We start from the raw sequence: 11,893 nt of genomic DNA on the forward strand, positions 1-11,893 counted from the left end.
AGCCTTATACTGGGTGCGGAGACTGCTTAAGACTCTCTCTCTGCTTCTCCACCGCCCCCCCCCCAAGAAGAAGGAAAAACAAAAGCCATAGTTTAGGTTTTTGGGGTTTCTTTTAAGATTTATTTATTAGAGAGACAGAGAGAGCATGCAGGACACATGCAAACGGGGGAGCAGGGAAGAGAATCTTAACAGATTGGGTGCTGTGCAGAGCCTGAGGGTTGGGGTGGGGGTGGGGGCCTCTATCTCATGACCCTGAGATCAGACCTGAAGCAAAATCAAGAGTCAGATGCTTAACTAACTATGCCATTCAGGCGCCCTACAAAAGAGAAAAAGCCATATTTCCTTGAATATACAAATGACCTATCTCTCACATTTGAATAAACCAGAGGGAGTGGTTCTCTCCTCTGTGTCTCTTTGAAACTCCCAGAAGGGATCCTATTCAAAGGAAGACAGAGTTCTGTGGAGATGATCTTACCTATTTTCACTTCTAAGCTGAAGTTAATGAAAAAAGAAGGAAAGAATGACCTTTTTTTCCTCCCCCCACAATTTTACTTGGCATGTTTTCAACATATACTGAAGATGGGATTGGATTGTTGATTACAGTGTCATTTGCATTCTTGGCTTATTCGAGAGCAGGCTTGGTTTGTATCATCACATCATGTGACATGGGGCACTTTTTTACTCCATTTCACCTTCACCCAAACCACATCCTCATTCTGCACCCGAAAGTCAGTTGAGTGAACATATTTGAAAAGTAAATGCTCTTCGGAGGCATGATATGTTATTTGTTTTCTGTAAACCCTGTCCTCAAAATGCTGGCCCCTGCATCCGCGTAATGCGGAGATTACTCATTCCCTGGAAAATGACCCCAAACAGGCTTCTAGATGAGGAGAAGGACTGGAGCAGGAATCTCTATTGCATTTCTGTGCAAGGGGGAAGGATTCAGGGAAGGAGGGGCAGAGAATAAATGAAAAACACACTTTAAGATGAGAGGAAAAGTATTCTCCAGATTTGGGGATTGTGCGCAGAGTCATCTGACCCTGGGGTACAGGAACTGTAAGCCCCAGGAAAGGCAAGCCTGGTTCTTCTTTTTATGCTGTAAAATGTCTGAAGAATCAGAGAAGTACCCTGCAGCCACCAAGGTGACAGACAAATAAACACAAATCAGCAGCCACCTGAATCTGTCCACTCCCCAGAGGAAGGCTTTTTTTTTTTTTTTTTTTAATTTATTTGACAGATCACAAGTAGGCAGAACAGCAGGCAGTGGGGAGAGGGGGAAGCAGCTCCCTGTTGAGCAGAGAGCCCAATGCAGGACTCAATCCCAGGACCCTGGGATCATGACCTGAGCTGAAGGCAGAGGCTCAACCCACTGAGCCACCCAGGTGCCCTGAGGAAGGCTTTTTAAATACCAAATCTCAAAGCATTTCTTCAGATCTGCTCCTGACAGCAGGCAATTGACCAAAAGTGTTGACAGAGAGAGAGAGAGAGAGAAATATCTAAAGGGTCTGCAGGTTCCTTGACCCACAAGAGGAAAATCCTGACGTTTCTGCCATTTTCATTCTAGCCAGTACGGTGCCCAGAGATCCAGGTGGCAGATGGATGACAAGGCTGTTGTAGCACAGAGCTGGAAGGAGGATGTGGATAAGGACAAGTCGCCCATCACACTCCCTTCCCTGAATTTGTTTTTCCAACCACTCATGACCCCAGCAAGTCGCTAGGAAGTATCCCCAAGAGGGAGGCACCCCAGACGTGGCCCAAGAATTTAAGTAGAAAAATTTAGGAGACGCCAGAAATCAAGCAAGTCCACTAGAGGGAGCCCCGACCAACTCAGGACTGAGGGGAGCCTGGCAAAGTAGCTTCACAGCACCCGACTGAGAATCAGCCACATTAGGGAACAGGGGAAGCAAGGCAATAAATTAAGTCCCCACAAGGGAAGATAGCCCTGTGAATACCCAGCTAAAATCTGGTCCTTCCAGGATTTACAGCATCAAAGACTTAAAGACCAGGAAACTGAGGTTGAGCAAAATTAAATGGCTTGTCAGAGTTTACACAACCGGAAGGGGGACTAGAACTCATGGCTCTTGTCTCTAACCAATATCCTTTCTTCTACATTTGTCTCCCTCTATGTCAGCACCCTGGAGTCCACGGGTCTACCTCTCCTCTGTGTTGCCTTTCTCTGAAGTGAGAAACTCCCTCAGCTACATTCTGCACTTCTTTCCCTCATACACTGCAGAACACCTTCCCAAAGCCTAATAATGCCATGTGCTCCCTCATGAGCCCTAGAGATATAAATCACCTGGAGCTACATCAGCCCTTTTCCTCTGTGTCAGCACAACAGCATCCTGTCAGATGTGAAAATCTGTCATTTGTATGTCTCAGAACTTCAGGCACTGCTAAGTGAAAATAAAGCCTAGTTAACTGGTTCCAAAGCTCTTTCTCCTCGAAATACATTTAGGATTTAGGGATAAGGAGAGAAGCGACCCTCCAGGACCTTGCTATTTTAAGATTTGTGCTTGGCACATTCCACCTGCCTATGAGCTCCATGTTTCCCAGTTACCTGGACAACATTTGGTCTCCAGAAACCCAACCGTGCAGTTCTCAGTCCTGCCCTCAAAGGAAATTTGCCACCCTGGATTGGCTCCCATAACCCAGGCTCCTCCTCAGGCTCTGAGCTGGTTGGGCCTTTTCTCTGCCCCTCCCATGAGTGGGTCACCCCACAGGGAGACACAGCAGAGGCCAGAGAGGATCCTACAGGTAAGAAGAGGCAGGGCAAGGATGATGGGAAGAGGGAAGGGACAAGTACTGAGATTTATTTTCTCCAAAAGACGACTGAGAGAAGTGATTTCTGCTCATAGAACCTGACTGATAGAAAGAAACAACTCCACCCTCCCCAAATACCAGCCTTGCCTAACGTTCCAAGGAGTCCAAGCATGGAAGCTTCTGGAAAGTAGAAGAGAAAGACTTGGAGACTAGAACTCTAACTTTCCTAGGACTCCTGGTTCAGTCCAGGGGTCAGGAAAGGAGCCCCATGCCCAGGCTTAAATATGAGTCCTCTCCCTCCCTAGGACAGCAAGGAGATGCCACCCAAAACCAAAGGAAAGGGGAAGAAAGCTGGGACACAGGAGAAGAAAGAGAATGCGGGCGCTGGTGAGTCAGGGTGGCTGGAGGTGAGTGCCTCCTGCTTCTCCATGCTCTGGCTTAGAGACCAAGCAGAGGTGCTCCAGAGAGAACGAAGCCCTCTGCATGACAAGACAGAGTTTCATGCCCCTCCCTCTTCGGGTCCCCCTGCCCCCAGGTTCCATGGAGCTGGGAAATTGGGGAAATCAGCACGCACCCGCTCCGTGTTGCCCTTCTGGCTCTGTGCCTTCCTTAATACATTCATCACCCATATTCCAAGTACCTACTCTGTGCTGGGCAGCCAGGACACAGGGGTGACCTCGATAGCCTCTGCCATCAGAGATCCCTCGTTTAGAGGCCCTCAGAGCTGCAGGGAAAAAGTCCAAGGTGTAGGCTGAGGATGGGGAGACATGAGGAAGGCTGAGATCATGATAAGCTGAGATTTTGCCAACTTGCCAGGGCAGATGTGGAAGCCAAGTCTGCATACCGGCGGGTAGTGATGGAGAAGAAGCTGCTCCAAGACCACCTGGGTAAGAAGGGTAGAGGCTCTGGGACACCAGAGGTGGGACAATAGGGCAGTTTGCATCCTGGAGGCTTGGATGGTTGGAGCTGTGTCAGGAGGCTGAGCTGATCTCTCCCCCATCCCCCAGTGGAGAAAGACTCGACATTGTGAGGAGGGGGTGGGCAGTGAGGGTGGGTGAGGAGAGCTATTTTTCATAAGCAGGACATGGAGTTTTGCCTTCTTAGCAATGAAGAGCTCATGGGATTCTAGGGGGAAAACCAACCAACCAATCCAGAGAGAGAATGGGAGGCTGGGAATCTGCCACCAGATTCCCAGAGGTGGGAGGAGTCTATCAAGCCCTTGGGGCCTGATTTGGTGGGACCCCCAGCCCGTTGTGAGGACTGCTCTGGGACTTTCCGCAGCTCTGCGGAGGGATGAGGCCCGCCGGTCTAAAGCTTCTGAGGAGCAGCTGAGGCGGAGGCTGCAGGTGCTGGAGGCTGAGTTGGAGGAGGCCCGAAGTGAGAGCAAGGCCATCTATGCAGGTGCGTGGTTGGCCAGGCAGGTGGGCGGGAGACAGGGGCCTGGAAGAGGACAACCAAGAGGGCCAGAGGGTGCAGGAAGGGAACTGAGGAGGACTTCCATCTGCCATGCCTATCCCCAACCTTCCCGGCTCAGCATGGATCAGGCACGGGGCCTGAAAGAACCAAAGGAAGGCCTCCGGGATGCTGGGCAGGAACCTTCCAGGATGCCAAATGGCATGTGCTTTATGGATTACAGAAAGCACCTCTTGTAATGTGGATTACAAAAACTTACATGGCCTTGTCTCATTGGTGCCATGGGAGTAAGTGGGGAGAAGGGCTAGAATCCAGGTCCAGGACTGGACCAGGTCGGGGAGGGGTAAAGAGGTGTGGTTTCCCAGCTCTGCCCCAGGTGTTCCAGTTCCTCCAGCTTCTTAAAATCACGGGAACTGAGAAGGCCTTTATGCTCCTGTCCCACTGGGCCAAGCAGGCCCTTCACCACCCACAGCTTCCTTTCCTCTCTCCACTACTCCATCCACACCTGGGTCCCTGGTCACCCTCTGCCCCCACCACAGAAATGAGTCGTCAGTGCCGGGCCCTGCAGAAGGAAATGGAGACCCGCAGTAGGCAGCTGGAGGAAGAAGTGACAGGCCTTCGGGAACAGCTGGGTAGGCTTCCCCACCCCCTAAGCCCTCTCTCTCCTGGGGCACTGACAAGGTCAAGCCTGCAGGGGCGGACTGAAGATCCTCTTTCTCTAGAAGACTGTGTGCTGTCTAGGTCCTTGGACCATTTTCCCCACTGACTCTTCCACCATGGAGGACTGGAGCAGAGGGTTCAAGATGATAAAAATCTCTAAGTTGTAACTAAAGCAGACCTGGGTCTCTCATCTCATCTCCCTCTCTCCATGATCTCTCCAAATCTGGGTCTTTCTCCCAACCCCTGCCTTATCTGTCATGAGCGAAACATATTCCCTCTTAGCTGATTTTTACAATGAAACTAAGAAAAGATATTTGACTTATTTACGTTCATATCTTCAATGCCAAGTGCATGCCAAGTCCTAAGTAATTATTGCTAAATAAAGGAATAAACCTTCCAGATAAACAAAAATGTAAAGAACAGTAAGGTTTTCTTTTCTCTCTTGGTTACAAGGTAGAGTTGAACTATCTTAGCATGGCACACAAGATCTTTCATAATTGTGGTCTCAGAGTTTTCTTAACCTAAAATAGCCTGTTTCTTTCTTAGTAGGTGCCATGCCCAGTGTGGGGCTTGAACTCATGACCCTGAGATCAAGAGTAGCAGGCACTATGGACTAAGTCAGCCAGGCTCCCCTAAAATGGCCTCAGTTTAGCTACAGATACCCAAGACTTGCTTCTCTGCCATGCAGACCCTGCATTTCTTTCCTAATCCTTGCCTTATCTCAAATTTAAAATCAATCAGCATTTAGGGAGCACCTCCTGTATATACGAGGCATCTTCTCACACATTCTCGCATTTAACTCACAGTAAGCCGGTAAGGTTTGTATCAGTCTGTCTTTAAAGATGAAAAAACTGAGTCTGAGAGAGGCATGCCTGAGCTTACACAGATATTAAGTAAGTGACAACCAGACTTTGGACCCACATCCCTTGTCCCAAGTCCACTACTTTCTTGGCTGTACCTTAATGGTATACGTCAGCTCTTTATACGGACTGTGGGAAAATTGATGATCCTGGGGGAAGGCTGGAGTGATCCCATTTAAGTTCTGCTTTTTAGGCACTTTTGAGGACTCTGTTCACAGGGAGAGTGTCACTATTCAGTCCCCTTCATCCTTCTGTCCTGCCCCACAGAGACGTGCCAGAAGGAGGCCAAGGCTGCAGGGCAAGAGGCTGAGCAGGCCCTGGGAGAGCGGGACCAGACGCTGGCTCAGCTTCGGGCCCACGTGGCAGACATGGAGGCCAAGTATGAGGAAATCTTACATGTAAGCACCACCGTTGGAAGCCCAACCCCCAGTACCTAGTGCTCCCCTATCCTCCCACTCCGACCCAAATTAGTTCATGCTGCCATCGTCATCAATGGTAGACCCGGGGAAAGGAGAAGCAGTATCTCCAGAGGGAATCCTGCCCTGTCTTGAGGGTAGACTGGCAGGGGAATGCAACCATGCCTACTTACTAAGAGTAAGAACTTGAAGAAGACACTGGCGAGGAAAGCGTACAGACCAGCCCGGGGCACCACCGCTCACTCTACCCTCTCCTTTCCTGGGGCCTCAAACTTGGTGTCTGCAGGGCAGCCTGGACCGACTCTTGGCCAAGCTGAGGGTCATCAAGCCTCAGTGGGACGGGGCTGTGCTGAGACTTCATGCCAAGTACAAGGAGCAGCTCCACCAGTTTGGACTCAACCCCCTGGATCTTTGAAGCCATAAGCCGCTAGTCTCTGGGGCTCTTGGAGGCTCCAGCAAAAAAGCTATCTTGATGTAGAACTCAACAGAACTGTGGTCTGTGGCTTTTTGGCAGATACGAGTATCTCCTTTGGGGACATCTTGGTTCTGGGCTGGCCCATTGCCCTGGAGACTTAAAGAGAGGAGAGAAATTTGACAAACTCTCAGCAACTCTCTTAGAGAAAATGGGCCCCAGGCTTTGAGTCTGAGGCCTTTCTGGGGCCCTTCAATCACCATCCTCTATTCTCCTTTGCCCTGCCAACACAGGCAGCCAGATTTGTTGGGGAAAGGCCCTTTCTATAATAAACCTACAGTGACCCTGCACCAGCCCCCACAATCCTAAGGTGCCTCAGAGAGAAGGTGTAGCTGCCCTTCAAATTCTTGCAATATATGCGAGAGTCCAAGAGTTATGCCTGGGGTAAGTTCCATCTGGAACGATCCTAGTCAGCCTCATAAAAGGAAACTCTGTGTCCCTCCTCTATTTTATAACACTCATTACTACTTCACTTCCGGTCACGTGGAAGGGGTCACCAAGCAATTCTCTAACAGCTCTGTGGACACCAGCTGGGTATCTTACGATTTAATTCCATTCTGGCACTACCGATGTGAAGAGAGCATCCGATCCCACAGGCCTCAGGCTCAGTCCCACAAGACTGTCCCCACTTCAAAAGCCTGTGTCAAGTCCAGCTCGTCTCCTGGGCTTCTGACCCATTGGTGGAAAAACAGAGGTTCCCACGACCCACTCCTCAGATTCCATCATCTTGCTAGCGTGACTCACAGAACCCAGAGAAACAGTTTACTCACTAGCTTCCAAGTTTATTATGAAGGACACAACTCAGGAAGAGCCAGGTGGCAGGTTTGCTGGGGGCAAGGCACGAGCATGGAAGCCTGTGTCCTCTTTGGGGGTGCCGCCCTCCCCGCATCTCTGTTTGGTTCCATCTTTTTGGTTTTTCATGGAGGCTTTATTTACTATGGGGTCATGGTCCATGACACCATTGGTGGTTGGTGATTCATTCCACCTCCAGCACCTCCCCTCTCCCCAGAGGCCCTGCGTGGGGATGGGGTAGGCTGAAAGTTCCAGCCATCTAATCACGTAGTTGGTTTCCCTGGCAACCAGCCCCCCATCCTTAGGTGTTTTCCAAAAGTCACTTCCTTAACAAAGTTAAGTTTGGTTGAAAAGGGCTTGTTATGAGTAAAAGACGATCACTCTTACTACTCAGGAAACTCCAAGGGCTTTAGGAGCTCTGTGCCGGGAAAGAGTATAATTTATTATAAATCACACCACTTGTTTCAGGCAGAACTCCATCTGTGGGACACAACTCCCAAAGCTCCCATCGGACTTCCTGTGGAACCAGAGGGCAGACCGCCCCCTAGTGGGGCTGGCTAAGACCTCTGGACACACCTTCTTCTGGGAGGTGGGCCCAAGGGAAGGGAGGGAGACCCAGGGCAATCCTGCAATTGGAGGTGCCCAGAATCCTAGAGCTGTCCCTTCTGGCTTAAAGAGCTGTCCCTTCTGGCTTAATGGAGCTTCTCAGCTCCTACCATCACAAGCAGGAGAGGCCACTGGGCAGGTCTGTGCCAAGCAGGAGAGGACTATAGCAGCTCTGACACCGGAGCCCAGTCCTGAGCAGAGAGAGAAGAGAGAAGGTTATTCAAGGATGAGAAGAGTAAACATTTTCCCTGCGCCCACCTGCCCTGTCGTGCCCAGGAATGGCAGCGAGTTCCATGGGTCCTTCTGTCCCCACCTACCATGGCCTAACATCCCAACCTGCATGTCCCACACTGCTTCACCCTGTGGTTCCTTTCTCTGACTCCCTCTATCCTTCTCTAGCTGCCTGCAGTCCATCTGTCTCTTCTACCTTACCTCTCCAAACCCGGGGGGATTGCAGGCTTCCGAGCCCTGGCAAGACCTCACTGCCAGCTTCAGGTGAAGCGGTGGCTCAGCCACAGCCAGCTGCTGAAGCTTTTCCAGGTCATTCTCTCCACCCATGGGATACCCGTTCACCTCCAGAATCACGTCTCCCATTTGCAGCCCTGCCTGGGCAGCTGAGCCTCCTAGCGTCACCTGGTGGCAAAGAGAAGGGTCACAGAACATGGGATACCATGGAAAAGTTGCTGGATTGTTCTAAGACCTCAGGAGGGAAGCAGATGAAGGCTCATCAGGAGGCAAATGATTGGAAAGACCCAAGGTTCATGGGGCATAAGTCACCTGGGAGATGAAGATTCGAGGCTCACTGGCCACACAGCTAAGTCGGAAGCCATAGCCACCGCCGGGCGCAGGGTATAGGGAGCACTGGCGGGAGCCGCCTGGGACAAGAGGCACGGCTGTGTCTTCAACTGGTAGGTCCTTGGTTTCAACCAGAGAGGCCGAGCAGGTTTCCTGCGGGGAGGCAGGAGCCTCTGTGCTCTCCAAGAAGAGAAGTGGGGATAAGCGAACCTGAAAGGAGGCAGATAGAACAGACCTGTAGCATCTCCCTCTGCCTGAGCCCTGCTCCATTCCTGCCCACACTCCAGCCCCCGCCCCGCACTCGCACCATGCTGAAGAAGCGGTCAGCTTTAGGGTCGACAACAATGAGGGAGACACAGGAGCCCTGCGCGCGGATCCTGGCCACCGTCTCCTCATGGCCCAGCCCCTCCACACTTTCCCCAGCCACAGCCACCAGCCGGTCCCCAGCCTGCATCCCGGCTTTCTCAGCTGGCAGTCCTGGGTCCACCTCCCACAGGAACTGTCCTGGGACATAAACATCCTCATCGCTCTTCCCCCAACCCCGGCACCACCCCAGGCCACTGTGGGCACACGGAGGAACTGATCCAGGGTGTACACGGGAGGAGGAGGGCGGAGACTCAGGGCTGGGGTTTTCTGTGCACCATGTCGTGCTTGCCCACCCCCAAGCCACACCCTCCCGACCCATCTCTGGGGCTCCCACTCACCAGGACGACCATCAAGACCTTTCTCCTCACGAAGCAGGAACCCAAAGCCCTGGGACCCTTTCTTTAGGTGCAGACGGCGGGGCCTGGTGGGCAGTGCCCAGCCCTCTGCCAGGGGTGCAGCCAGGGGCATTCCCAGCTGGCGACACCGTTCCTCCACCTCTGGCCCTGCCACCAGCAGGGTCACTTGGTCTCCACTCTGCGAAAGCTGTGGGGACCCAGTGGGGCATCAGCGTCAAGCACCTGGGTGGGGAGGGCAGAGGCAAGCGCTCCTCACAGTGAGGCAGCAAGGTGGGGGAGAGCAGAGCCTAGGACCAATTGTCAAGGGAAGGGTGGCAGGAGGCAGAAGGTCAAATTCAGATGAGGTGCATCGGGGAGGAACCGGCTGCCTGAGGCAAGGCTCTGGGGCCCAGGTGGGTGAGGATGAATGGGGAAACATACAGCCATACCTTCCTGCTGAGCTGGTGATAAGTGAACTTCTCCACGCTGACCCCGTTCACTTCCAGCAGCCGGGCCCCAGGGGGCACCCCTGCCCGCTCGGCTGCTCCTCCAGTGCTCAGCACCAGCCAGAAAGGACCCTGATGGCCTGAAGCCAAAAAAAAAAAAAAAAAAAAAGCAAGTTTCGGTCTGCTGTCTGCCCAGAACAGGGCTGAAATCCCCCTCCTGACCTCCCTCCCGAGCCCCTAAGCTCACTGTAGGAGACACTGAAGCCAAAACCACCCTCGTCTTTCACTACGTGGCACAGTCGGGGCCGGACCCCAGGGCCGAGAGGAGGACAGAGGCAGGCGCTGTTCCCCTGCTGAGCTCGAGCGACATCATGCACGTGCTGCGCCAAGACGGTCAGCAGCACGCGGGGCCCACTGTCCCGGATGCAGCGAACCACCTAAACCGAGGGGGCGTGGCATGAGGTGGGGCCCGCCCCTCCTGCCAATGCCTCCTCCCCAGAGCCTACATTTTACTTTCCCTGGATGAAGCTGTCTGGATACCTTCACTCAACCATCCCCACCTGGACAGTCCCAGATCCCGGGAGGCGGGGGAGGCAGAGGCCCGCCTATAACCAGGGAGGGGCCCCCTTGGCTCCTCTCTCCCCAAGGCGCTGTGTAGCGTCCTTGGATTCCACAGGGAGACCCCCGGCCCAATCTCACCACAGCGTAGTCTTCACATTCCACGACTCGGTCATTCACCCCCAGGATCCGGTCCCCTTCCCGAAGGCCCTGGTACTGGGCAGAGGTGCCTGGGTCCACCCTGCACACCACAGGCCCAGCCCTGCCCAGCTCCTGCAGGTGGAAGCCAAAACTACTGCCTTCCTCTTTGCTCAGCAGACAGAAACGAGGCCGCTGCAGGCGCTGGAGATCTGAGGGGGAGGGGGAAGGCAACAGAAGAGGGGGAGGGAAGGGGATACGGCCCAAGTACAGGTCACCTTGACCTGGCCAGCCCTGCCCTTGTGATAGGGCACCGGGCAGGCTTCTACCCAGTTAGGTGTTGGACGGTAAGACTAAATACCACGTGGGCAGAGTGGCTTGGACAGAAGAAAGCAGCCAACGCCCTCCTTCCTCCACGCAGTTACTCCCCACCAAGGCTGTTATCAGAGGGAGGCAGAGTGGAGTGGTTACCAAGGAGATAGAAGGCCTGAGGAGCTGTGGTATCTCTTGGGAAAGGGAATGATTGCCCAGGGCAAGGGGGTTACCGGAGGGGTCGAAGTCTTCAGCCAGAGAGAGGACTGGATTATCAATGCCCCACTTTGGGTTAAACTCAAACTTCCTGCAAGGAGGCGAGGGATGCAGGTAGGAGCGAACTGATGACATCTGGACTCTGGTCCCAGCCTCTACTTGAGGGGCGAATGGCAGCTGAAGAGCCTCCCCACCTTGGAGTCCCTCTGCTCCCGGCCCAACCCTTCCCAGCACCGCAGGGCACTTACCGAGCTGTTAAGGAGGCTGTGTCCCGGAGACCTGCTGTGCAAAGAAGGGATGAGGGGAGGAGGGCTGCATTCTCTCCCCACCCCGACTCCTCTTCCAGGGTCATTCACTAAAAGGACTCAGGGGAACCCCCACACTCAGGGCTTGCTCCCTCCATTCTGCTCCAGAAAAATCTTCCCTTCCTCTCCCTTCCCCTTCTCCTCCTAGTCCCTGGCACAGAAATCTGAACATAGCAGGACAGGGCGTGGACCAGGAAGGCAGACCTCTCCACTCACGTCTTCTCTCCTAACTTGAGTCTATTTGCCTTAGGTCTCCAAGTCACAACATCAAGTACACTCTGGTCCCCGAAGCCTCTACCTCCCACCCTGCCCTCTCACTGCCCTAAAGCCCCCACTAGAGGATTTCTCCCGGCCTCCTACCTGTAGCTGCCTCCATAGTTGGACCAGCGACCCAGCGCTCAGGGTAGGGACAAGGTTCATCAAAACCAGCTGACCCTCCCACC

At 53.2% G+C, this 11,893-nt stretch overlaps 2 protein-coding genes across 10 annotated transcripts; one reads left to right on the top strand and one right to left on the bottom strand.

Moving 5' to 3' along the window:
* The first annotated feature begins 2,650 nt into the window (after positions 1 to 2,650).
* CCDC153 (coiled-coil domain containing 153) lies at positions 2,651 to 6,594 on the top strand. Of its 4 annotated transcripts, none has more exons than XM_013054959.2 (7): positions 2,651 to 2,754; positions 3,066 to 3,167; positions 3,577 to 3,647; positions 4,042 to 4,161; positions 4,713 to 4,805; positions 5,961 to 6,091; positions 6,396 to 6,594. In XM_013054959.2, the coding sequence occupies exons 2-7, from the start codon at positions 3,136 to 3,138 to the stop codon at positions 6,522 to 6,524; spliced, it is 576 nt and encodes a 191-aa protein (XP_012910413.1). In that variant the 5' UTR covers positions 2,651 to 2,754; positions 3,066 to 3,135; the 3' UTR covers positions 6,525 to 6,594. The 4 variants fall into 4 exon arrangements, with proteins under 4 accessions (XP_012910413.1, XP_004750092.2, XP_044936373.1 ...); XM_004750035.3 differs by having other exon boundaries at positions 3,066 to 3,147; positions 3,582 to 3,647; XM_045080438.1 differs by lacking the exon at positions 3,066 to 3,167 and having other exon boundaries at positions 2,734 to 2,754; positions 3,582 to 3,647.
* Positions 6,595 to 7,342: 748 nt separating this feature from the next.
* Positions 7,343 to 11,886, bottom strand: PDZD3 (PDZ domain containing 3). Of its 6 annotated transcripts, none has more exons than XM_004750030.3 (11): positions 11,811 to 11,886; positions 11,394 to 11,424; positions 11,163 to 11,236; positions 10,621 to 10,829; positions 10,169 to 10,358; positions 9,925 to 10,061; positions 9,479 to 9,683; positions 9,082 to 9,278; positions 8,757 to 8,984; positions 8,412 to 8,612; positions 7,343 to 8,170 (listed from the first exon to the last, which is right to left on the bottom strand). In XM_004750030.3, exons 1-11 carry the CDS (start codon positions 11,824 to 11,826, stop codon positions 8,141 to 8,143), a joined length of 1,518 nt encoding a protein of 505 aa, XP_004750087.1. In that variant the 5' UTR covers positions 11,827 to 11,886; the 3' UTR covers positions 7,343 to 8,140. The 6 variants fall into 6 exon arrangements, with proteins under 6 accessions (XP_004750087.1, XP_004750088.1, XP_044936372.1 ...); XM_004750031.3 differs by having other exon boundaries at positions 11,163 to 11,300; positions 11,811 to 11,862; XM_045080437.1 differs by having other exon boundaries at positions 11,394 to 11,427; positions 11,811 to 11,850.
* Positions 11,887 to 11,893: the final 7 nt, after the last annotated feature.

This window comes from Mustela putorius, unplaced genomic scaffold (genome assembly GCF_011764305.1).
Source record: "Mustela putorius furo isolate JIRA1106 unplaced genomic scaffold, ASM1176430v1.1 tig00000460_pilon_pilon_pilon, whole genome shotgun sequence".
Taxonomy (NCBI): Eukaryota; Metazoa; Chordata; class Mammalia; order Carnivora; family Mustelidae; genus Mustela; species Mustela putorius.

Excerpts from the sequence above, each read along its gene's own strand:
- CCDC153 (XM_004750035.3), top strand. The coding sequence starts at position 2,701 with ATGAGTGGGTCACCCCACAGGGAGACACAGCAGAGGCCAGAGAGGATC. Across the intron at positions 2,755-3,065 it reads GGCCAGAGAGGATCCTACAG|GACAGCAAGGAGATGCCACC; the intron begins GTAAGAAGAGGC and ends CTCCCTCCCTAG. Across the intron at positions 6,092-6,395 it reads AGTATGAGGAAATCTTACAT|GGCAGCCTGGACCGACTCTT; the intron begins GTAAGCACCACC and ends TGGTGTCTGCAG.
- PDZD3 (XM_004750028.3), bottom strand. The coding sequence starts at position 11,497 with ATGACCCTGGAAGAGGAGTCGGGGTGGGGAGAGAATGCAGCCCTCCTC. Across the intron at positions 11,237-11,393 it reads ACAGCCTCCTTAACAGCTCG|GAAGTTTGAGTTTAACCCAA; the intron begins GTAAGTGCCCTG and ends GCCTCCTTGCAG. Across the intron at positions 8,985-9,081 it reads CTGACCGCTTCTTCAGCATG|GTTCGCTTATCCCCACTTCT; the intron begins GTGCGAGTGCGG and ends GCCTCCTTTCAG.